Raw genomic sequence first — 25,673 nt, forward strand, 5'->3', positions numbered from 1 at the left:
TGACTAAAAGCACTGCTAGCAGATACCTAAAACACCTGCTCATTTTAATGTGAAAGTGTGTGAGCCCTGAGGTTCTGAATGTTGCAATTTTTATTAAATATTTGCAAATGTCAGCCTCATCACATCAAGGAATATTAGCTAAAATTCAATGCAATAGGAAGTATTTTGTATACAGGACATTTCATAGTAATATGGGATATTAAATCCACTCTCAATTTTTCTCCTTAACTTCACAAACAGAAGCCCTAAAATCCAGAAAGGTCTTGTGCCATCGAGGCACTGGGCATGTACTGCCTTGACCAGGGTTTCTCCTGCTGCTGCAGTCTCATTTTGGGTTTCTAGGGGATTGCTGTGTCCCTCCTCATGCAGCACTTTTCCTGGATGCTTTCTGTGAGCTGACATTCTCCAGGTTGGGAGCACACTGAGCACCTTAAATTAGCACATGGGCCTGCTGCAGCCCAGTATTCCTGGTATGTACCGAGAGGATTTTGTCTGCTGGTTTTCAGTTGCATGCCTTGGAAGGGTAACTAAGCTCTCCTGAAACTGTATGTTCAAAAGGGGATTTTTTGGGGCTTATTTGGCTTTCTTTGCCCCTAGCATACCTTTTATATATAAATCTCCCAACAAACTTGCTTGATGTAAAAAGTGTATAGTACAGACACATCTTCTGAAGTGCAGGAAATAGAAAAGCAGATTTTTTTTTTTAAGTTGAAAGGCAGTTTGTAAAATTTTAAAGTATCAAAAGCAGAATAAGATAGCTGAAATCACACAAGTAGAATGAGGAACCAGACTGTTGTATCAGCAGAAGAAAAACATTAGGTTAATCTGTATTACAACATTCTGAAAGAACACAGAGCTTTGAAAACAGCTTTCACCAGGGGGTGGGACATTTTACTTTTATGTAGAGCTTTTGTTCATTTAGAATTGTTTACTCCAGCAAGCAATCCTGTGCTCTTTGTTTGACTGATTTTTCCCATTTGGCAGACCCTTTGCAATCACATGGATAACATTCTTCTTTCCACTGAGACAGAGAAACTATTCTTTATTGACCTTGCTTGTTGTCCTAAGTGACAAAAATATATTTATATGCTAGGTGAACTGTATGACTTCATCACTGACTTTTAATTGAAAATTCTTCAAAGCAAAAACCTCAAAGAGCTGCTTTCAATTTTTTTTAACAATCCAGTGACTTCTTACTAACAAACAGCTCTGCCCTCAGCTACACATGCACAACTCCCACAGCTGCACAAAGAACTGTCTGCAAGTATCTGAGTGCTGAAGCTGTGTCAAAACATGAAAAAAAATGCCATGCAAAGAAGAAATACACGTTTTGGGTTGGGCAGGGGATTTTTATTTATTTATTGAACAACAGAGTATTTGCTGTGGAAGTATGGATGGCTTCTGTTTCTGTGCCTGTTAATTTTTTTTTTTTTGTATGGTTGCAGTGGGAAGCAAATCAGAAGAGCTGGACTAACGTACACAAAATCCTTCAACATCTCAATTTTAGTTTCCTCACTAAAATTGCAAAGCACAGAGCTCACGGACTTTGTGGTACTGATTTAGAAACCCTTTTAGCATTAAAGTTTTACATGTGAGGTATTGTGAATCAAAGGCAGGTTATGTAAGGACCAGCATGCCAAGACAAAATTCACTCTTAGTCTAAGTGAGCACAACTCTGTAAAAACAGATGGAATGGTGCACATCTAGCCAAAAATGTTGAATCTGTATTTATCTTGTGTTCCTGAATGCTCACTTAAACCCTTTTCTGACAGGAACAAAACTCCGGATGAAATTAAATGGGGTTCTACCCACGTGTAGGCAAGTGTTAAATCTTCATTTATCATAAGCTGGACTTCTCTGCCTCCTGCAGAGCTATGACAATTTACACAAATCCAGGCTCTGTTCAGAATGGTCTCATTTGCAGAAATGCTGTGCCCCTGCAGTTCCAGTGGAAGGCAAGGAGAGCTGGGGTTGCTCTGCATTTCTGCAGGGGAGAAAAGTCAAAGCCCCTTTTGTTACCACTTAGCACATGTGCTGAGAAAGTGTAGAATTAAGAAAGATCCCAGTGTCAGCATTTTCAGCAATCTTATGCAGGCTACTTACTTTTATCAGGTCCAAGTACAGTAAAAATCAGATTGGGCTCCTTCCTAAGGAATCCTTATTATTTTTTTAACTTAGTCCTGTCAAGCAGAGTCTTATTTATGTCTTTTTAATTTCACCATTAGAGAAGATAGTAACAGAACTACAAATAATTCCATGTAAGTCAAGGGTGTAGTTGTTTTGACTGAACATCCAATAAAACATGGGTGGTCTCCAGCACTTGCTGTGGGTCCACATGGATTTTTTCCTTCACTTGCACAGACTTTGTCTTCACTGTTACACCAGTACCCACCCCTGGGGTTTTCTCCTGGTTGGTGATGATGGCTCTTACACCAGATCTGGAAAATCAAACCATTTGAAGAAAAAATTCTCATTCTGCACTCTTCCAAGCCCAGCTGAATTCTTCTGTCCTCTCCTTTTCACAAGCAATTGAACCAGAACAGGAAACTGCTGAGCCAACAGGGGGAAAAAGTATCCCTTTTGTGTTAAGAGTTTGGCTGCTGCGCTCCTTGACTGGCTCACCGTGGGTTTGATAGGTGCCAGAGCTAAGGGTAAGTGTGGGAATGTGGCCAGAGGTGGAGGAATGTGCTTTAGGAGCCCTTTCCTTCAGCTTAACTTTGCTTACATTAAGGAACTGCCCCAAAGAGCAATTCTGTCTGTAGCAGCGCTCACTGCAATGGAAAAAATCCGTGTGGATTTTAAAACCAAGAGGACACAAACGTTGTAAGTAAATAGTAAAGCCTTTATTCTCGTTAAGAACAGCATTTTGAAAATAAAACATTTGCCCATGCTTTACAACCTTTGTCGTTTTGTATACTTATGTACAGTCATCATGGTACACATTGATTGTCTTGAAAATCCTTTAAAGATGTACTCAGTAAGATACCAGTATGCAACAATCAGCGGAAAAAAGGGTACGTTATAAAACACACGTTAATACATTTAATAAATATATATTATCTATCAAAAATGAGCTTTAGCTCTCATCAATTAATAAAAAGCACCTGCTTTGTAATCCTGTAAGTTGGTAGAATAATCCAATTGTTTTATTATAAAAGCTACAATGCTCCCTTTTGTATGGCCTTTGGTTAGACCCAAGGCATCGAGCTCAAACAAAGCCAAGCAAGATGCCTGTGTTTAGACTAAAAGCAGAAACAGCTAATTCTATAGTATTTCATGTACCTTGTTTATAGAAGCTGCTGGATGTATTGAGAGTGTTCTTCTGAAGATGCTACATATTTTCTGGCAAGTGTCAAACACCCTCAACCCATCTGAAAGCTGAACAGGATCTCTAGGACTTTGAACTCTTTTCCTGCCCTTGATCAAAAGCTGGTCATTTTAAATCTTGTTTTGCTAATAGATGCTTTTGTCAGATGCTTTTTGATTTCATTTTTCTGCATGGAAACACCATGAGCACATAACCATCAAGGGACAACATAGTAGCTTTTATAGTATAAAAGCTAATTATAATCAGGAGAACTGCGAAAGGCTTGTGCTTAGTTACTTATTCATGTTGTTCACAGATGCTCTACATTCTAGAAAACTTTCAAAAAAGGCAAAAGTAAATACTGTAACAAAAATATAAGTTAACATAAAGGTGCCTTTCTTCAATTACAGTTTCATTTTGGGGCATTTTACATCACAGACTAGTGACTTACAAAAAAAAGTTGCTCATTACTAATTGTAAAAGGTTGGAAAATAAAGACCCTGCTAAATCTATTGCCACACTTTCACCACCACACATTAAACCCAATCCTGCTGATTTTTAATTCAGTGAATAGTGCACATGACTAACCCAGTGAGACTCGTCATGTGAATTGCAGTTTGTAAGATCTGGCCATATCTTTGCATAAGCCCTGAAATCCCCAACAACTTCATCAGAAGCAGGATTGGGAACTCTATTTATCAATTCAGTCACATCTAGAAAAAGAAAAAGAAAGTTTCTTAAGATAACTATGTCTTGTATAGTTTTTTGTCAAAGGTCTGTAAAATGTGTATTATAATTTGTAAGTCTTGGTTGTAGCATGATAAACTCTTTAAAAGAAACCTGTCCTACCATTTATGCCATGGTCATCTTATATGTTTTTATGATAAGAGTTTTATGAGGGATTTTTTTTTCTAACTGGTTTTTAAAAGCAAAATTCTGCAGGCAAGTGATGGTAATAGTTTTTTATTGTTCCAAATTACATGTCTTCTGGGTGGCTATCATTATCTTAAATATTAACTTATTTGATCAAAGCTCTGCTCATAACAAGCAAAATGTATTTCTAAGTCACTGGATAGCATGCAATATCCACCCCTACCCTACTTGGTTACTAAGGCCATCTAGTTACAGACAAAATGAAATAAAGGATCCCTAAAACAAGCACATGCTTCCTTTGCCTCGAGGAGGGGAGGGCAGGGGGGAGCTGACATACTCCTTCACTCATGCATGACAGAAAAACATTGCTTCTGGAGGAGAAGGGCTTTGAAATAAAACCCCATAAGATGATCATGGCAAGAATGGCAATAGATATTTTTCCATCTATATATATACATATATCTGTGTGCAACACTTAGGGACTGGTCTTGCAGCCTCTGTACCTTGTGTAGACCTACTGGTGTCGATGGGACTACTCGAGGGAGTACAAGTCTGCAGGACTAGGCTCCTAAATTCAGTAGAAATGGAGGTACATGAGGAATCAGGAAGACTCTTGAAAAATAAAAAGCTTGTCTTTCTTCTGCAGTATACAGCAAGTAACTTCTCTCTGTGAAGCTACTAAGCTATTCAGTTATTTGTACTTTTTTTTTAATTTGAAAATATATATTTTTATTACAGCATATGCAAAGTTTAATTGTTATATGTTTCCTATGCCTTCAAGTAAAAACAATTAGCTTTTAGTATTGAGGAAAGCTAAGATTAACATTGGCCAAACAGTGAGGATACAGTGATGTTTTCAATGTCCGATATGTATTAAATGTTAAAGAAAGGAATGATTGCTTGAACGTAATGAAAAACCATGGCACAACAAATGGGCAATGGGAACCGTTTAAATAACCTGGAGAAAACAAAGATGAAAAGCTTTGAAAACTGCCTTATATCAACTCAAGAAAACGGATGGGGAGGGGAGGACCAGGGAAGAAACCACCTTAAATAAACAAAAACAACAACAAACCACCTCCAGCACAGAGATTCTACTCTCTAGGCACTAAAATGCACAACCACGTTTAAATGCACGAACAGCTGCGGCGGAGGGCAGCGGAGCTGCTCCGAGCGGGGCTCGGGGCTCAGCCTGCGCCGCCCCGGCTCCTGCCCGAGCCCAGCCCGGCGGCTCCGCAGCCCTTCCTGCCGGGCAGCACCGCCCGGGGCTCGGCCCTGCCCTGCCCGAGCAGCACCGCCCGGGGCTCGGCCCTGCCCTGCCCGGGCAGCCCGGCGAGGAACGGCTTCGCCTGCGGGCTCTGCTCGCACCTGGCTGCGGCGGCTGCAGGAACCCATCCCTGCGCCCGGGAGAGCCGCCCTGCCCCGAGCAGCTCCGAACGGGGCACGGAGCCTGCACAGCGCTCCCGAACTGCACCTCCAGGCAGCTCCTGAGAGAGCAGAGCTCCTGAAAGAGGACAGCATCAGCCTGCAGAGCTCCTGAAAGAACAGAGCATCGGCCCGCAGAGCTCCTGAAAGAACAGAGCATCGGCCTGCAGAGCTCCTGAAAGAACAGAGCATCGGCCCGCAGAGCTCCTGAGAGAGCAGAGCATCGGCCCGCAGAGCTCCTGAGAGAGCAGAGCATCGGCCCGCAGAGCTCCTGAGAGAGCAGAGCATCGGCCCGCAGAGCTCCTGAGAGAGCAGAGCATCGGCCCGCAGAGCTCCTGAGAGAGCAGAGCATCGGCCTGCAGAGCATCAGCCTACGGGGACTGCGCTGCCACCGAGGGACCGTGTGTGACCACACACGATGCTGCGTGACTGCACAGCACAGCTAGGGAGGGAGCAAACAGGGGACTTCTCGTGACGCTGGACATGACAGGAAAAGGAGAAAAAAGGAAAGAAATCCCGCGTGTTTTCGCACTGTAGTGGCAATCTCTTGTGGCAACATGAATTAAGTTTAGGTGAGAGGAAGGTATTTTGCAAGCAACTGGCAAGCACCAAAACCAGGCTCGCCTGGCACACAAGTTACAGACAAGAGAATATCTTACACTTCAGAATACAGTGTCTCCTCTGCCAATTTAAGGTGTGCCTACTTCTGTTTTAAATTAGATTCAGCTTCAGTTTTACAATTTTGTTTTTGCAATTCTCCATTCAATGGTGTTCACATTTAGGCAAAATCCTCTGTAGGATTTAGAAAGATCCTGGATGTTTTGTTGCTTTGTTCTGGTACTGTTATGGATTCCTTCCCTCAAAGACACACTGCCAGGGAACAACATCTGCAACAAGGATTCTTATTCTCTACAGCCTACAGCCTTTCACCAGAGGTGTCGTCCAGTGTAACTTGGCGGAGCAGTTGGTATCTGGAAATAAGGATAACAAACCCATAACTGAGAGATCTAGACTGTTCAAAAATCAGTTTATCACACTACACATACAGGACAGCTTTCCAGATGGGAGTTCTAGAGCAAAGTGAAACAAAGAAACTCATCTTCCACCCATACAGTGCATTTATCTCTCTGTACAACCACGACTATATATACATGTGAGCTTTGTATCCAACTCACAATACAGCAAAACAAACAAAAAACCCAAGGTCTCAAGCTTCTCATCCTTTAACTGCCTTCTCCCTGAGCTGCACATTCTGGTATCAGAAAAGAGGCAGAGATGAATTAAAACATCAGAAGGATGCAATCCATTACTGGCAGCAAAGCCAAGCCTTTTCATTTTTCTCTAGTTGACACGTTTCACACAGTCTTACCCACAGAGGAGAATTCTTGTATCTAGTCCCTCTTGTCCACTAAAATCAGCCAAAACTTTACTTACTTAAAAACAAAACCAGATCTGCAATCAGTTCATTTTAAGCTGGCTTTAAATGTAGAGGTTGAGTTATGGAATCAGCTCATGAGTCAAAAGAAAGAAAACCCAACTCACATGAGTACAAACAGGCTCATGAGTAGATTTTTAAGAAGCATGTAGATATGCGTGAAAAATGTGAGGATGAAAATTTTTCTTTTTCAACAGTATGCCTGCTTTATGAAATGTCTAAAGTAAAAATTAGACATAATGTGAAAAACATTTGTAAATTCTGTTTGGCATCACTAAACCAATCTTACAACAACCAGACTGCAAAAATAGAGTTCTATCAAAGACATGCCAAACCATTGTCCAAGGAAGAAAAATTGATGCTATTAACATGAAGATATTCTATATTCCTCTCTTATGAATCCTTTTTCAAAATATGTACAAATCTGTAAATTACAAAGAATTACATGTATTTTACAAGAAAATGGAATATATGTGAGAGACAACCATTATCTGCAACAATTATTTAAAGTAACATACTGCCTGAAAACATGTGTGTGACTCACACCATCTTGAAAAAAATTAGGTTAGAAATGGTGTCACTTAATAGTTATGTTAAATACCTTAACACAAATTTAATTTGAAAGGGCCATTGAATATGTTGTCTTACAAAAAAACTTGGTTCACTGAAGCTGCACTGCAAAATGTGAATAGCCAAGTAAACAAATGCAAAACACTTGTTAACTACAGATGTTCTAGAGGGAAGGGAAGCATTACATGCACACTTGCTGCCTTAAATTTTCATTTATAGCTTTCCCCCTGCTGTGAATAAGCTAAAGCAGGTTTTTCAATTAGTAATGGTTATATATCTCAGCGCATTTCAAAGATTTCTTAAATCATCACATTTTGATACTTACAGTCCCACCATTTAGCACAACTGCCATCTCAGTTGGCTGATAAACATTGCTTCTGAAAGGAGCGCTAGGCCGGCTTCCCAAACTGCCGTTCCGGAATCCTGCCGTTCTCAGCGCTGCGTTTGCAAAAGAGAGATCACTCTTAGAACACAATTAAAGCCGTGCAATCACAGAGCCTCTTCCTTCCAGTTTACTTATTGGGAACTTTGCCACTGATGTTAACGTCCACGTTGCTTTTGAGCAGCTGTTCCCCTTACGCGTTGGGAACGGATCTCAGAAGAGTTGGATTTACATTAAATGAATTGTTTGCTAAGGACGGGGAAAAAGGAACCACATTTTTGAAGCTTGCTTAATCTCATTTCAGTGGCAGCTCAGTGTCTTTAGTCACCAAACCTGTGATGTATCTTGCACAATGTGTTTTGCAAAGTGCTCCCAGCGTTGGTCTGGATACTGTGGGGTTAAGTACGATGTGTTACATTTTGCTTTCTATCAAACTCAGTGGACAGGGATCCAAAGCCTTGCTCAAGCCAGTAAGCAATGCTCACAACCCCCTGAGCATTACTTCAGCATGACTAGCAAATAAGGATTTTCCAGATGTTTCAGATTATATTTACTCTGAGAAACTAGAAAGATGGAGTAAATATTGCTTTCGAATAGCTTAAACATGGCAAATCACTGAAGCCAGAGAAGATACTGAGCGTCCTTCTGGATGTTTATACCAGGAATAAAACAGTCTCCCCATTAATTTTAGTGCAAGTTTGGGTTCAAGATGTAAATTCTGAATGAGATATGCTTCATGAGGGATATGCTGCTCTCTCTAAAGCAGGCTGGGGATTGGCACATACAAACTCCCTCTTTAATTCTGAGGGTAAATAATGACTTCAGTGAACTCAGACGTGGCCAGGGAACAGAGCTCATTTATCACACGACATGCGTGGTCACAGTGGGCAAAACTCCTCTGTCAGCTGCTAAACAGAAACATGTCCAGTTCAGGCACCTGGGGCAAGAACTTCTCTTAGATTTAATTCAAATTACAATTCTACAGTCTCTGGCTGAAATCATGAATGAGCTGAAGTTTATGAGAATTTCAGCCCAGACTTTAATGAAGCCAGGATTTATCTCCAATGTAGTTGCTCTGTGTAGAAGAAAATTTAAATGGATCCTACTGCCATATGCTGTCCTCTATCCACTGCTACTCCTCTCTTGGGAGTTGTGCACCAAGATGAAGAACAGTACTGATTTAGCATGGAAATTTAGAAATTCCACCCTGCAAATGCTCAGCTGTTGACTTCAGATACATATAGACCCTCACTTGCTCTATTTGGAAATTACATATTTTTGCAGAATACTGGGACAAAAAAATATTTAAAATGCCTAAACTGGAACTAAGTATTTTCTATCAGATACTTAACGATCTCAAGGTCAGTAACTTTTTTTTTTTTTTTGCTATTTGACTACTTCGTGTGTGATAAACACACATGATTGCACTGGTATTTGCTATTGCACACAGATACAAAAATCTTTACCATGCACACCATCATTAAAATATTTATACAGGATATTTACATAAAATATACACAGTCATTTCACAGCTATCTTAAAGAGCCAGTAAATTAAACTTCATATTGCTAAATTTTCTTTCCCTATTATTGCAAACAGCCACACTTTTTTTTTTTTTTTTTTGATGTAAGAATCTGTGACAAAGCTTGTAGACAAAATACTCATTTTGGAATCTTTTTCTCACACCAGTTTTAACATTTTTCCTTGTACTTTTTAACATTACTATTAAATAAATCCACTTGCATAGGGCATGTATAGGTAAAAAACAAGCAGTACTGGGGATATTTGATATTTGTCAAAGCCTCTTTGTAACACATTTGAAATTTTGTTCACTTTGCTTTTAGGCATTGGCTGTGACTGTGACTGGTAGTACTAGAAGTTATTAAATGAAATTTAATGATACCAGAGCTGCTTGGGCTTGGGTTTCCTGACAGCTGTTGCATTCTACATTTCACATCCAGATTTCTCTTGTTTAAGGCAAATTCTTTCTGCCTACAGAGGTTGCCCTACTAGTGTGCACTGCACTCCCAGAGAGCACTGAGAACTCAGTCAACTGCTCTTGGTCCAGACTAAGTACTTTAATATAATTTTAGAAGGCACACCTATGAAAACAGCTCTTCTGAAGAGGTATTTCAACCTATTATATAAATATTAAAATTCCAGATTAGTATGCTATTTAAATGATGTTTAAGTTAGTGACTTTAAAACAGGTTTGCTTTATTAATGCTTTCTGTTGTTCCTGGCAAACAGCAGCTCTTGTTGCAATGCATAACTTGAAGGCACAATTTTGCTAAGAAAGAAGGAATCAAGGAGGATATCTGCTTGTTTGAACCTGAACTGTTCATATTCTCAAAATGTTGCTTAAAATCTTGAAAAAAAGCTAAGTTATGGAATTGTTTTATACAAATACTAGTGTAAATAACAAGAATTAATGGAAAATGTGTTTGTCCAGGCATGTTTTCTACTTAAAGCTAACTATTTACTGAAACAAGTGTTACAGTCAGGGAATGGTCTTGTGCTTATCATGTCTTCCAAACTTTACAACTAGTAGATCTTATATTCTTAAACATCATTCTTAAGGATGAAATAGTTGAAGAAAGTACGATTCCAATAATTCCTGAGCTCTTGATGATGAATGCTCAAACTGAGTCTGATTAAATGGATGAAAGGAGAGAACATTCTCTTGTACCTGCAGAGCCAGCTGCTCACAGACGCCGGGTGCTCTGCCACTGACAGCCCCAGCCCTGGGATCTGACTCAGTGCCTTGGTTATTTTTAAAGAACTCACTTTAAGTCTCTACCATGCTACTAAGTTTTGTCTCCATACCCTGCTGTCCCAAGCCAGTCCCTTAAGAACTGCTGCAAAGGAATATTTAATCTGTTTTGATGTATTAAAAATTTCTGCCATGGGAATAAGAATGACAGGCATTTATTATGGTATACATTAACAAGGACATCAGATAAGGAAATCTATTTTGTATTGTACTGTCATTCAGATAAATTAAAACAGAACATAAATTGCACTATAATAGAGAGAATAATGATTTTGTAGCTATCATACATCTATCCATTTCACAAAAAAACTTAATTACTGAATGATTACATCAAAAAGGAGCTTCCAGTTCTTTTTTAAAACTGCATCCATGAATGGGAATGATAGAGAGTGAAAGATCCAATTTTGTTCTTAGATCTGCCTTAGCCAGAAATAGCCTCACTGAAGCCACTGCAGTTACTTTACTATGAAATTAATTTAATAGGGGATGTAGGACAGTAAAAAAAACCACCATAGAAAAAAACCAAAAAAGAGTGGTTTTAACAGTCCATAGTGCAACTGCCTCTTGCTTTGGAATATTAATAATAACAACCATTCTTTTATTGTGATTCTTTTATCTAACCATTCTTTTATCATTATTTTTTTTTTGTTTTACCACTGCCCTTATAGTATCTACTCACAGAACAAACTTCCCTACTAGAAGGAGATCTTTAAAGCTTCTGCTAAAAAACTTAGAGGAAAAAATGCCTTCCTGACCCAACACTGTGTCAAACAAAAGTGCTGTTTTCCTCTGTGTCTGGTCAGTACCAGGGAAACATCAAACCCAGAGGAAATCAAAGACACATAAAGATGAGCAGGAAGGTCAAGTGCCTGCACCACGTGCCCTAAGCCTTCTTTCAGGGGCTGCCAGAGCAATGTGGCAACTACTGCCTGGGCTACCAGGCCAGTGTTCTTCTCAGAGTGAAAAAAAATCAGTGTGACTTGTAACAAAATCCTTTATCCAGGCGTGGGGCAGCACCAGACCAGAACCCCCTAAGAACACCACGGGGCTCCTGCTTCCCACTGCTGGCCACAGAGGCACCCCTGGCATCCCTGGCATGGGCTAAACCTTCAGCAAGGGTTTGGATCTCTGAAGCACCCAGTTGTTGCTGGTCCTTCCAGCAATCACTCAAAAACATTTCCACTGCAAATTTTAATGATGTGTGATCACAAATCGTTCTACAAGGAAGGCAAATTACCTCGAAACCTCAGGGAAACCTCAGGTGTTCAAGCCTTCAGAACAAGGGCTGTCTTTGAGCTCTGTAAGCCACTTGGCATTTTTCCCCCCACAGGGACACAAAGTGGCACTAAATCCATTTTAATGGAAAGATAATTAATAACAATTATTTTGTTGCTCAAGTGGATGAGCAATTTGTGACACAGACCATTTATTTCTAAGGTTTTGAGAAAATATTTTGTATTAAATGTTGATAACTGCTAATTACAAAAAATGTCATTTAAATTATTTAAAGGTTATTTTTTTTCACAATGATTTTTTGTTCTTTTGGTGTTGGCTTTGCATCTGAAATTGTTCAGTTTTTCAAAGAAAAATGAACATGCAGAAGATAATTTTAACCTATGTATTGTCTGCATTTTTTTATTTTTCTCTTTCACTGATGATATCTTAGTGAAAATTGTAAAAGGGAACAAGGTGTAGTGTGAAAATTATTGTATTTATCATGACCTTCGTTTTCAACACCTGAAAAATGTCACATACGGAGAGTTTTCTTGACAGCACAAAAAAATATAATCCTTTATAGCCAATTTTTACCTGCATTATGTTCATCCATTGAAAAGGCTTTATTTTCCATGTAGCTCCTAGGAAGCTGTATATCTTCCTCAAAAGCGGTTTCACGCATCCTTGGCTGCGAAGTATCAAAATAATTGGGTGTGTTTTCCTGCTGGGATGGAAGGATGGTACAGTGGACCTCTGGGATGGCATGAAAAATGACAAACACCCAGCCACTGGACACCAGTGCAATAGCCAGAGTGGGATCACTCCATTTGTCTCTTCTCTGCAGCTCAGCATTCCCGAAGAGGTACATAGTCATCCAGGCCACCCAAATCAGAATGGAAAAAAAAAGGGTTATAATGAGGCATACTCCGTTTTTCTTCCATTTCTTAAACTTCCCACAGAGAGTGAAAAACGAAAATCCCATGGTGAACACCATCAGGAACATAACGTAAATGGAAGCCATGACAAAATCCATGGGCTCGTAGCTGCAGGCCAGCTTGTTATCTCTGACCACGGTCAGGATCAGCCACTCGGTGGCAATGATGACCTGCACCAGCATCAGGCAGGTGGCCACCCCGGCCAGGTGCCAGCCAGACGGGCTCTTCCCGTGGCGAACGAGCCTGCGAAGCCTCCAGGCTTGGGCTAGCAAGCAGGAGAAGCACAAAGCAAAGATAACTCCCCAGAGGAACCTTCGGGTGGAGCACACCATCTCATCTTCCTGGATGATGAAAGCAAACGTCAGCCCAAAGAGCCCCAGAGTCCCGAAGAGAAAGAGGAAGTGCATCCCCAGGGGGCTCTTCTTCTCCTTGTCCTTGATGAAGGGCAGCCTCACCAGCAGAATCAGCATCAGCAGCAGCGTGGTCAGCACACCTGCCCCCGCCACCGCCTCCAGCACGATGCCCCAGATGGCATCCAGGTCACACAGGTACACGTACTGGGGGAGCAGATCCAGCCCGCAGCCTCGGGGCGTGCTGGAGTTCTCTGAAGAGCCATAGCTGATCACCAGCAGCAGGAAGAAACCAATGGCTGGGTAGGTTTTCATTTTTCTGTCTGAGACAACAAAGTATTTGTTTAGCTAGAGCTGAGTTTGGAGGATTTCGCAGCCACTGAAGCCCAGCTTGTTTCAGTAGCCCATGTTTACAGTTTTTGCACTGGGTTTGCAGCTGGCACAGCCTCTCCCCCAGCCCCCTTCGCTGCCCTCCCAAAAGCTGCTTTTGCCTGTTGCACTCAGAATGCAAAATGACTCATTGCTCTGTTTGCACAGATTGAAAACAACATTTCCAAACTCTGACCCTGCAAATGGCCTACAACACAGCCAGAAAAAATTATGTATCCTGTTGCAAATATTTCATTATCTGCAATACCTGGACACTTACTACCTGTTTAAATGTAATACCCCATTCAAATCAAGGTTTTTAAAGCATGTTTAAGTTGCACTGGGCCTGATGCAGGTGTAAGCAATATCACAATTAGGCTGTCCCACAGCCTTGCTCTTTTTACTGGGACAAAGGCAGAGTCAAAACCACTTTTTAAATTACTACTTTTTAAAGGATAAATCAATCCAAGGAAAATAAACATTGTACATCTTAAAAAAAGAAAAATCTTGTTTTCATGCTCGGTCAATAGGCAGTTATCATATTCACTCCTTTCATCCTCTTCCAAAGCCCAGATATTAGATTGCATTGGAAATGGGAAGGGCAGTCTAGAAAAATCCGATTTTCTGTGACAATGGTGCACACATGCAGTGTCATCAATCAACTAATCAAAAATGAATGCCTCATTGTGCTTCTTAGCCAGTCCAAAGCCATTCAAAGGAAACAAATAACAAAACCCAGAGCATCTCTTTCTTGAATCCAGAGAGTGGACAATGGTAAACTCTCCAGGAACACAGCACATCCCACTTGACCACCAGGACCAAAAGCCTAGACAAATCCCAACTTAGTGTTAGGGAGAACAAGGGTTAGGTGCTTTAAAAATACACACTATGGTGTTTGCTTTTCTTAAGTGAAGCAGATTGTTTAAAAATGTAACCTTTAACTCCCAGTCTGCCTCGGCCACAGCCCTGTAAGGGCAGTCTGGAGCCAACACTGTGAGGAGCAGAATGAAACCTGACTCTGTTAACCTTCACCAGCAGTGAGTGCTGCAGGTTCCAGCAGGATTTTCCTCACTGATGTGAGGGACGTTTCAGACTCCCACTGGTACTTATGACCACGAGGAAGAAAAGCACCCCCCAAGCAGCAGTGATGTTAGTCAAGGTGAGTCACACAGCTCATGGGACACGTTCAGGGTGCAAAGTGAAAAGCAGAGAAATGATCAGGAGCTCTTTTGCAAGCCATACAACAGCCCTAAATGGTTACCTGTCCAAAGAGATTTCATAGATTAGAACTGCTTTTAATGAAAACTTTGAAAACTTTAGTGAGAGTTGAAAATGATTTAAAGTAGTGGTGCAGGGTTGCACTGAGCACAATCAGTCATAACCAACACAAGAATTATTCACATAGACTGTCTGAAACTGTGCTGTGACTCTTAGAGCTGAGAACTATGGATGTTCTCGTGCTCTACAGTCCTGTAATGACCAAAGTTAAATCCTCAGGCTCTGAATCTTCAAACAGTGTTTCCCTGTGCCATGACCAATGGCCATTTCCAGCCTCTGTCAGGAGACAGATGATGATGCTTATGATGTTTCCTATCAGGGGCACCATGACAGCAACCATGCCAATATAAACCTGTAATGACCCCACGGGCTTCACCCACACAGGGTACAAAACATCCTATTACAAACCTGCATCTCAGAAGTGGAAGCTGTGACAAATAATGTGATGTGGGCCTGGACAAACAGGAAATGGGTAATGGGCAATCTCTGCCAGCCCACAGATATTAATCTTTGCACTATTGGAAGGGCTGCAATGTTCTAACGATGCAATGACCTGCTAAGGACAAATTATTTGTTTTCTCTACCTATCTGTAATTTACTTCACGCTGGATTGGTAGAATATACACTTGTTTATATCTGATTTGTGTTACAGGTTCTTCAATGACTCTGTTGCAACACCCACGTTAAAAACACTGACTTTACAGACAGAAAACTAATCATCAGTGAAATATATTCATTTTTGTATTGAATATACGCTCAGTAAATCTCCTTGCTCTTTGAGTACATAATTAACTAGAAGAAAACATTCCGAAGATAGTTCTCCAATTCCTTTTATGCACGGTCAATTCCTACTGCAACTAGTGAATTTCCTTTTTAGAGTCTTTGAAACCTCCTAAAAAGTGTGAAATGGTCAGTGCCTGCTGACACAAGGGGGGAAATCTGCTGGGATCTACTAAGGCAATGCCCCAAACCAGTGGTACCATTTCAAGATGTAAGAGGTCATGCGGAAAATGGTTCAAAATTCATTCTAAATGTCACCCAAACTAGAAACAATAAACAGCCCTAAAGTGAGGGTCATGTTAATTTTCCACTATCCCATCACTTTCAAATTATGGTAAGCATGGACTAAATTGCTTTCAATACGAGCTTTGTTTATTAGCTACTCTCCAAAGACCTGGGGGGTAATTAATTAAGTGCAAGTATCCCCAGTTCTAAGATATTTTCCAGTTTTCTGGTTACTTTATTCACGTCATGTAACCCTCATGTGATTGAGCTATTCTAGGACAGTCTGTTTCCATGGAGATTGTGCTGCATGGGTAAGCAGTCATATTGTCAGGCCATCATTTGTTTCCTCTTCCTATTTGGAAGTGTTTGGGAGGGGGAAGGGAGGGTTAATGAATCTGAGTATTTCCCCCTCCATGAAGAAGTGGTTACTTTTGGAAAGGGGAAATTAAGCTGTGACAAAATATACTCAGAATTCAAAATGCGAGCTCTGAAATATAGAGGTGTTCAACTCAAGGGGAATTTTCTCAAGTTACTTTGTGCTTTTGGGAAAGCTGATGGGACATAATTAGTGGTGCTCTTAGAAGGGTCCCAGACAGCCACAGTAGTGACCAAGAAGGTCTCTAGGACTGCTGACAGCTATTCCTGGTGTGAAATAATTCCCTACCCAATGTCAGTGAGTCTCACTAAACACTGGATCCTGCCCAGAGCAAAGCTGGGCTTGAAGTCTCCAAAGCAGGAATCTTTTCCTCCAAACTGCTATCAACACAGCAGTTTATTTCTAACCTGTTTACTATCAATTTCTGCCTAACTGGGTAAAAACAGGCAATATTAATAATCTATCCCCTAAGACATTACCAGCCAAAAAAAAAATCCTCTTTCTAGTGCTGATACTGAACACAGTTAGTTATAAAAACAAGGGAAAACACTGCATTAAAACACACAAGTTTAGCAAGTGAATACCACAACTTTAGCTAAAACTACAGATTCAATTATTTTATGGGAAAACTATGAAGTTTGTTTGGTTTTTTTTCCTCAGAAAAGTTGTTTTTGCAAAAACCAGAAATACACAATTATGGGGGTTTTATTAAAATAGAATCTTCCTCAAGCCTGTGCAGTGGGTAGGATGGCAGAGTTCTGTGCCTCTTGAGATTTTATAGTAAAATTTTACTGCACATTCTTACTGGTTGTTACTTAAATCAGTAACTGCAGAGGAAGAGTATTTTTACATCTTTATGCCTATATTAGCTCTTACTGAAGTTATGCAACCTCACAGTAGTAACAATAGCACTCTCTTGGGCTGGCACTTCACTCCTGCTGCCAGAGAACTCCAGTAACACAGGAGTGCCACAGAGACCTTCCAGCACAGATACAGCCAGTGGCACTGCTACATCCCCTGCACGCTCAAATGAACTGTTCACAGGAAACAAAAGCAACTTGAGATTTTTTTTTCCCCAGATTCCTCTCCAAAATTTTATTTCAGTATTTATTTCAATAATGGCTTATTAAAGCCATTAAGGCAACATACCTGAAACCAGAGCAATCAGGAACACTTTCAATCAATATTCTAATCAATAAGCCTTACACATTTTAGGCAAAAGCAGTGAACAATTAGCAGGACAGCTACTATTTCAATCCAGTATTCAATTTTTGGCTCAAAATATGCTCTCAATGACAGCTGTAATAACTCCACTGTTTTCTACAGAGTGAGGTTCCTTCATTACATTATCTGGCATAGAGTCACTACAGAAACTGCAGACACAAAGCTGCCCCAGCGGGTGCAAACTACAATTACAAGCAACTAAGCAGAAAGAGAAAAATCTCCCAGTTGTCATCAAAAAGTTGTCACGGTTAAAAATCAATGAGGCTTTCTGTAGTTAAAAGTCTTCTGACCAAAGGGATCTAAAAGCCACGGCTGTATGCTGCTACAGAATATATACACAGAATAAATGTGTAATCGTGCAAAGGGTTAAGGTGAGGCTATTCATGGTTAGATGCATTATCTGCTCCTGTACCTGGAGCTCAAATGTTAGTCAGCTGACACAGGGAGATGCATTCAATGGCGGAGAAGAAAAACAATCTAGTAAATATAAGCAATAGTAGCACAAATAGTAACCACACAGGCAGAAGACTGGTTCACTGTGCAGTTTCCAAAAGAAAACCACCCCCGCCACGAAGCGTTGTGGAGAGATGCGAGTGAGTGAGGAATTAATCACAACACAGGATCTCTGCCAGCTGCTTTTGATCAGAACTGAAGAATGAGCTCCAGGACTGATAACAGAGCAGCAACAGCCAAGTTGAGATCAGACTACTCAAGAGACGTGTGTATTTCCAGAAGAATAATTAATAGTGCAATTGTGCTTTGTAGGCAAAAATACAGCAGTGATTTTGACAGCCCCTGCATCAGATACACATCATGCTCTGTTACAGCCTCGCAGTTACAGAAGGCAAGACTCCACTTCAAAAAGGACATGTAGAAAAAGTATTGCTTTCATTTAGAAATACTTTGTGATGCTGCATACACTATGAAATTATCTTTCTAATTTTCTAGGAGCAGAATTGCCTTTGGTCAGACAGAATCTGTGTATCACTTGTGCCTAGGTACTTCTGACCACAGTGCCTGGTGTTGAATTCACAAGAGGTAGCAATCAATTACAGTAATCAACGTCTTTATTTTCTCTGCTAATTCTCAGACTGTTTCTATTCATGTCATAGCCTTCTAGCAGATAGCTATGTCTGCCACCTGATTTCTTCTGATGTAGCGAGACAACACCTCAACCCTGTTATTCCCGGCTGGTAAGCAGCGAGGGGATCCCCGTGAAACAGCTACTCGGTGCTAGCGCTGATCACCAAGCTGGGTGTTTGGGTTCAGCACGCAGGAAATCCTGTTAGCCTTGGGATAAACATTAAGGGCAGGTGTAAACAAAGGGTTCACATAAGTGCTAAATCCTCTCTCTGCGTGGCTTTGCGGAGAGGTATCACAGAGACAGGGCTTTTATTAACTAGAGGGAAAACTGCTGCGCACCCGCACGCAGCCGGAGCTCCCGCCAGCCCCGGGACCGGACCGCGGCGGCCGGGGGCCAGCAAAGGGCTCTTCCCCCTCGGCCTCATCCCTGTCGCTGCCCTTGAGCCCCCGCTGGGGAATGCGGTGAGGTGCCGGCCTTGGCTGCACCCGCCCCGCGTAGGAGCGCGGAGCGAGGCCGAGCGGCCCCTGCGTGCGGCCGGAGCGCGGCTGCCTCCGCTCGGGGCTCGCCTTAATCCGCCCGCAGCCTCCTCCTCCGGGACGATACCTATCCCGCTTCAGCCGCCGCTCTTTTGTCCCCTCGTTCATTTCTCTCTCTCCGGTTTCTTTTTCCCGTCTCTTCCTCCCCCTCCTGTCCCCGCTCCTCTTCCCCATCCTCTCCGAACTCCACTGCCCTCCTCGCCAGCCTTCCGCCCCGCTCCCCGCAGCGCACCCCCTGCTCCGAGCCCCCCCCGTCCTGCCCTATATCCCGTCTAATCCCCCCCAGGATTCCTATATCCAGCCTGTTGTCTGCTGGCGGCCACCGAGCTAATTCTGCGGGCAGCGCAGGGCGCAGAGCCGGGAGAGCGGCTCCGCTGCGTCCCCTGGCCCGCAGCCCTACCCCCGGCGGACCCCCGGAGCCGGTCCGGGGCCGGTCCGGGGCCGCTGTCCCCCCGCCCGCCGCCCCGCTGCCGGCTCACCCGCTGTCTGCTGCGGCCGAGGGCGGCGGGGCAGCTCTGTCCGCCAGCCCTCCGCAAGTCACATCCCGGCTCCGGCGGCGCGGCGGCTCCGCGGCGGGGAGCGAGGGCAGCGCCGACCGCCCCCGCGGCGGCTCATGGAGCGCCGGCCCCGTGCGCGCCGAGCGGAGCGGAGCGGAGCGGAGCGGTGTCCGCCGCGCTCTGCGCCCGCCGCGCCACGGCCCCGCGGCCAGCCCCCTCCCACCGCCCCGCCCCGCTCGGGCACGGCTCGGCTCGGCACGGCCCGGATCGGCGGGGCAGGGGCTCCCCGGGACAGGGACGGGGCACCCCCCAGCGCCGGGGCACTCCGGCCGCGCGGAGCTGCCCGGCTCCCACGGGAGGGGGCACGGTGAGGGCGCGGGCGCACACTTACACTCACACACTCCTACACACACTGCTCACACACACACACACACACACACACACACACAGAGTTCACTCACTCACACACACACACTGCTCACACACACACACACTCCTACACACACTGCTCACTCACACACACACACACACATACACTGCTCACTCACACACACACACACACACAGAGTTCACTCACTCACACACACACACTGCTCACACACACACACTGCTCACACACACACACTGCTCACACACGGCTCACACTGCTCACACACTCACCCTCACTCCCGCTACCCCATCCTCACATCCCGCTCTCCCGCTCCGCAGCCGGCACCCCGCGCTGCGTGTGCAGCCGGGCACGGATCGGCGCGGGAAGCAAGAGCGGGCTTGCACAGGGGACACAGGCATGGCCGCAGCCCTGCGTGCTCCGGTGACACGGGCAGGACACAGCGCGGGGCGGGAGCGGGCACACGGACCGGCATTCCTGCCTGCTCCTGTCTCTGCAAGGGCTCGGAAGCCCCTCCCGGGCAGGCTGGCTGGGCATGCACACACCCACGGCCAGGTGTGGGACGGCAGAGGTGAGGGGGATTTCAGCCCTCTGACAACGGGGGATTTTGAAAGGGGCTGGATACGTCCAAACCTTCTCCAGATGCAGCTTCCGACCCGCCACAGCCGGAGACAACAGCTAAACAAACACTCGGAAGAGAAAACGTCGGGAGCCTGCGTACGGTGCAAGCGACACTTCACACGCAGGGTCAGCCCCTGCGAGCGCGGCAGGTCCTGCAGAAGGTGCTGGGCACTGCTCCGTGCCTGCCTCCTACCCAACACGGGCAGCTGGTGCCCTGCTTTTCACCTTCTCTACAGTTCAACCCTTAGACGGGGCTTCCTACAAACTCCAGGAGGAGTTATTGGTAGGAGGAAAACACAGTTTCTGTATATGATGTTCATGAGCAGCAGAAACTCAGGAGCCTTTTCAACAGCTTAGAGTCCATCTGCCTGACACATCCACGACCGGCAGCTCCACCGTGTTGTGCATCCCTGGGTCGTGCACACCTACATCCCTGGGTTGTGCACTCCTGCATCCCTGGGTCATGCAGCCCTGCATCTCTGGGTTATGCACTCCTGCATCCCTGGGTTATGCTTCCCCTGCATGGCATCAGCAGCAGGGAGTGCCTGGAATGTGTCCTTCCTGAACACCTGCCCTTCTTGCCAGGTTTCCACACCCAGAGCCTTCCAAAGGGAAGGATCTGCCCTGAAACGTGCGTTCTTCAGCACAGCAGGACTGTAACCTTTAAAGAGACTCTTCCTAACATGTGTGGGCTTATTTACCTGTCATTTATGATGCCTTGGGGGGTAGCCTGAACTTCTCAGTGTGGCTGACAGGGAGTAAATTGGATGGTGGGGTTGGACTGTAATTGCCTGTGTTTAGGAAGGGCAGCAGGCAGAGAAAAGCTGAGGCAGGGGAACAATTTCACATTCCTGCTCTGTTCTTTCTCAATTTCACTATCTTGCTGCTTTCAGATCTTAGGCACTGGTTTTATTTGAGTCACATGTAAACAACATACCCTGCCCTTGCATCAGCTACACTCCAATCAAAGTTAAGCAGGATAATTTTACAGAAACCGAGGTGGAGAGAGGTGAAGTTGCTGTAAACTGCCCAAGGTCACCCAGCAGTCTGGCAGAAAAGTGGAAAATACTGGTTCAACAGATCAGTCTGTACCCCTGCTCCAACTTGGGACCCTGAGCCAAGCACCCAAATACTACAGTAGCAAGTAAAGACCTTTTTGTGTATAAATAAACACACAGAGGTCTCTGTGCCGTGCTGGATACAGAGAGGTAGACCAGGGGGAAGGATGAATCACAAGGATTCATGTGCTGTCGGTCTTGGCTGGCTCACAAGGGAGCAATGTGCTGAGCCCTTCAGCAAATGCAAATCTTGGGCATTGTTCCCTTCTTCCTGTGTCTCTAACACAGCCCTGGTTCCCTGAAGGAAACTGCCTCCCTCATTTGCCTTGTGCTGATAGAACAGGGAAGATAATGCCCCTCTCAACCATTACTAGTGGGTCAGCACTGAACAGGACTGATATCTCGCCTGCTGAGGCAGTTTTTAGTGTTAGCTATCATGAAAAAGTGTAGGACAGGACTCCAAATCATCCAGGAAATTACAGGAGGGTTTGGTAGAGTAGCTGGACTAAATCACAGCTCCCGTTGCATTACATTCCATCTAGTTAGCTTTGAAAAATATGCACTTTAAATAGGCTTTTATTTAGGGGAAAAGTATTCCTATCAGTCAACCACAAATTCATCAGCACCTTCTGCACTTCCTCACTGTAGGTAGGATGGAGTGGGTGCTGTGACCCAGGCAGACTGTGTGAATTCCCTGATTTCAGATGGTGCTCTCTACTCCTACATCAGTTCCTGGGACCCTGCAGTGCCTGCGGGCAGTGACTGCTTGCTTGTGATCAGTGTTTGGAGGAGGCTGGGGAAGGGCTGAGGTGTGCAAGGCCAGAGCAGAGGCAAAATTTAGAGACCTCCCCTTATGCCATGCAATTCTGCAAGAGCTGATGGCCTAAGGAAAGGTGAGCTCAATTCTCTTGTTCATCTCTGGAATAGTGAAGAACATGTTTGGTATCTATTTGTCTTTATTTTAGACTGAGTGTACGATATAGTCAACTTTTAAAAACCTCAATGCTTTTCAGTAATTTTACTCCTCCTATTTCCTACAACACACATTTGGTCATTGAACAGATTTTTAGCTTTCCCCCAACAAATTTTTGGTTTACTGCTTGTGCCAATAGGTAAACAAAGAGTCTGTGTGGTGCTGCATGTTCCCAGTGTTTCTCTTCTGCAGCAGTGCTCCCAGCAGGATTTGACAGGAGGGAGCAAGGCTGTTACAGCAGCGCTGAGCAGACACCACTCACCCATCCCTGAATACCAAATCCATATCCCCACAGACCGTCATACTCATTTCAGCTGGTTTTCCTGTGCCCCAGCCTGAGATAAAGGCAATTTCCATCCTCTGCTCTCTTCTCACCCTTCAGAAAGCCTGGCAGGTGTTGTGTTTATTGCAGGAGCAGGCACAAAAACAGTGGAGCAGTGTTTCACTACCAGCTTTCCTTTGTACTGCAGAACCTTTTCACTGGGCACTCCGGTTTTGCAGCTCCTGCCAGCACAGAACTCTGCTTGTGCCAGTGCAATTTAAGGGGAATATTTCATTAAGAGATCAGCAGTAGGCACATGGAAATGACAGCAATCATTAGGTCTGCATTACTTTGTTTGCATTAGGGAGCGTGTGGAGGCCCCAGGCACAGCCAGGGCTGAAGGAACAGGGGGAAGCCAGCCCCGTGTAAATCACTTCAGATTGCCCTGAGACACACTGAGAGCCTTCATCATGGGCTGGCCAGGCTCTGCTACCTGCTCCTGGAGGCTGAGACGCTGCAATCATGAACGTGACAGAAGAGAATTAGGAGACAGCAGGTGAATTTGCCCCGGCAATGGTGAGTGGTTGATTCACTCCATTTCTGAGCCCCGAGCAGAGGTGCTTTTCATTCCACAAATCCCTGCAGCGTGATTAGTTTGCCTAATACGTGCCCTGCTTTTTCTCAGGGCAGCATACAAATCCTGGTGCTCCCATTGGTTGGCAGCATCAAGGAGGCAGTGAGATTCGTGTGACCACCCTGAGATGGTTCCTCTGTTACTGCAGAGGGTTTCACACCTGGCTCCTGGCACTGCCCAGGGCAGAGTCTGCTCTCTGCAGTGTTCTGTGGAATGGGGATAGTCAGGAGAAGGGGAGAAGGAGAAATGAAAGAAGGAGAATCTTGAAATCACTATGGAGAAAAAGATGGGTGTCAGAAAGGAGACGAATGCATGGGGAGGACAGAGAAATAAATAATTATTGAAACATTATGGAGAAAATTATGTAATTTTCCATTATATAATCAAAGAAAGGTGCTCTCAGGGGGCAAAGTGTGGGTAAATGACAATAGTGTTGGATGTCACATCCACTTCAAATCCAAATTAGACCTGTTTTCCAAGCTTGTGTTAAACAAACCAAGGTAAGGACACACTTCACAACTTTTACAACAGTTTTACAACAGTATATATCAGGATATATACTGATATCCTACTGATATCAGTAGGAATTATCACCTATTGATAATTCCTTTTCTGTTTGGGTAATAAATGCAACCTGTCCTGTGGTTCACCCCATCCCTTGTTTGGCCATACAGGGAAGGCAGTGAGTCTCCTCCACAGTTACAGCTCTGAACACCAGGACAAAGGAGCAGCAATGCAGGTGAGATTTACAGTGCAGTCAACATCATATTTGTTTGTTTTCTCAACACATTCCTTTATCACACTAGTAATGCATAAATGTTTTCTTTAAACTGTAGAGAATCATGGATAAGTTTTATGATTTAATGCAGCTGGTAGAATTCAGTTAAAACATAATTTGAATCAGAATGGTCTGTGACACCAGGCATGGGATTAAAGTCCTTGTGACTGGGAATTTGCACACCTTCAAATTTTCATTTCACAAGGAAAACCACCAGACACAGGTATTTAAATCAGCATATCTCTGGTATGTTAAGTTATTGTTATAGCCTCCCTGAGGCTCTGCCTGGATAAATCTCAAACTGGCCAAACAATTTGGATTAAAAAAGTTTATACTTGACCTTTGCACAGACAAAGTCCCAGCTGTATTAAAATGAATTTGATCAAGCAAATGATTTGTGGCTTTCTGCTCTGAGCATGAGAAAACTTCCTTAAGCTGGGGAGAGAGTGACCCTGGCCAAGTACAGCAACTTCTGCTGGAGAACCTCCTGGTGTGTAGCTGTGGATGGTGCAGGGTGCCGTGAGGTTTCTTGGGGTGACTGCTGCAGGGAATGGTTACAGTCACCCACAATGCACACAGAGATTCTCTACATCCTCTTCACTCCTCAACACATTAAAGATATCAGCCAGTGTAACTGTGCCACCCTTGAATGCACTTGTGCTTCAAATACATGCTTGATTTATAAGCGCTTTTATTTACATCTGCAGGTTTCACACCCACGCTGAGGTGTAAAGGGTTTTTTCTGAATGCTGCTAAGAATGGTGCTGGCACCTCATGAATGCAGTGTCTTTAATGCCCTTATCTCCTCAGGGAAGTGGGAAATTACACCCGGAATTTTTTCTGGCCTTCCTCTTCAGTGGCATGTTTGGTGAAAAATATTGGCCCCTGTTGTAGACTGTGTATGTATCTCAAACAAAACAAAACAAAACAAAACAAAACAATAACGTTTGTATCCCCGCAGCTGATTGAACAATCCCCTCTTCGCGATGTGCTCGGGGTTTCTGTTGCTGAGACTGTCACCTGCTGGCCACGGAGAAGCTCGCCAGCATCTCGGGAAAAACCTCAGAAGCTGATGGATTAAATACTCGGGTTTGCCTTTGCACATTGAGATGTTCCTGGTTTATCTAACTCTAAACAGGATGGTAATTCTGTAAATGGAGATAGACCAGGAAAGCTTCCTCATTTATAAAACTTTTACATTTCATGGAGTTTTAATGCAAAGGAAACCAGGTTCTCATCACAGTGAACATGTAGAGTAAAATGCTGGTTCCAGTAAATTTAACTAAACTAAACTAAACTATGGCAAATTAAGTCATAACCAATAA

At 43.8% G+C, this 25,673-nt stretch overlaps 2 protein-coding genes and 1 long non-coding RNA gene across 4 annotated transcripts in view; 2 read left to right on the plus strand and 1 right to left on the minus strand.

The window, feature by feature from the left end:
- The window catches only part of IQCK (IQ motif containing K), a 38,925-nt gene extending 36,027 nt beyond the window's left edge, over positions 1-2,898 (plus strand). The window contains exon 10 of the mRNA XM_038150815.1: positions 1,446-2,898. Coding sequence (XP_038006743.1) covers positions 1,446-1,474 — 29 coding nt within the window. The 3' untranslated portion in view covers positions 1,475-2,898. The remainder of the gene's footprint in view (positions 1-1,445) is intronic.
- Positions 2,821-19,865, minus strand: GPRC5B (G protein-coupled receptor class C group 5 member B). Of its 2 annotated transcripts, none has more exons than XM_038150814.1 (4): positions 19,617-19,865; positions 12,575-13,584; positions 7,936-8,048; positions 2,821-6,576 (listed from the first exon to the last, which is right to left on the minus strand). In XM_038150814.1, exons 2-4 carry the CDS (start codon positions 13,578-13,580, stop codon positions 6,532-6,534), a joined length of 1,164 nt encoding a protein of 387 aa, XP_038006742.1. In that variant the 5' UTR covers positions 13,581-13,584; positions 19,617-19,865; the 3' UTR covers positions 2,821-6,531. The 2 variants fall into 2 exon arrangements, with proteins under 2 accessions (XP_038006742.1, XP_038006741.1); XM_038150813.1 differs by having other exon boundaries at positions 12,575-13,588; positions 19,617-19,830.
- A 3,358-nt stretch (positions 19,866-23,223) lies between these two features.
- On the plus strand, positions 23,224-25,387 carry LOC119707166. The gene is made up of 3 exons (XR_005258699.1): positions 23,224-23,512; positions 24,245-24,309; positions 25,310-25,387. It is a non-coding gene; the product is annotated as an uncharacterized LOC119707166 (long non-coding RNA).
- Positions 25,388-25,673: the final 286 nt, after the last annotated feature.

The sequence above is a fragment of the Motacilla alba genome, chromosome 14, assembly GCF_015832195.1.
Source record: "Motacilla alba alba isolate MOTALB_02 chromosome 14, Motacilla_alba_V1.0_pri, whole genome shotgun sequence".
Lineage (NCBI taxonomy): Eukaryota > Metazoa > Chordata > Aves > Passeriformes > Motacillidae > Motacilla > Motacilla alba.

Excerpts from the sequence above, each read along its gene's own strand:
- GPRC5B (XM_038150814.1), bottom strand. The coding sequence starts at position 13,580 with ATGAAAACCTACCCAGCCATTGGTTTCTTCCTGCTGCTGGTGATCAGC. Across the intron at positions 8,049-12,574 it reads AATGGATGAACATAATGCAG|CGCTGAGAACGGCAGGATTC; the intron begins GTAAAAATTGGC and ends TTGCAAACGCAG. Across the intron at positions 6,577-7,935 it reads TTGTGCTAAATGGTGGGACT|ATACCAACTGCTCCGCCAAG; the intron begins GTAAGTATCAAA and ends CCTTATTTCCAG.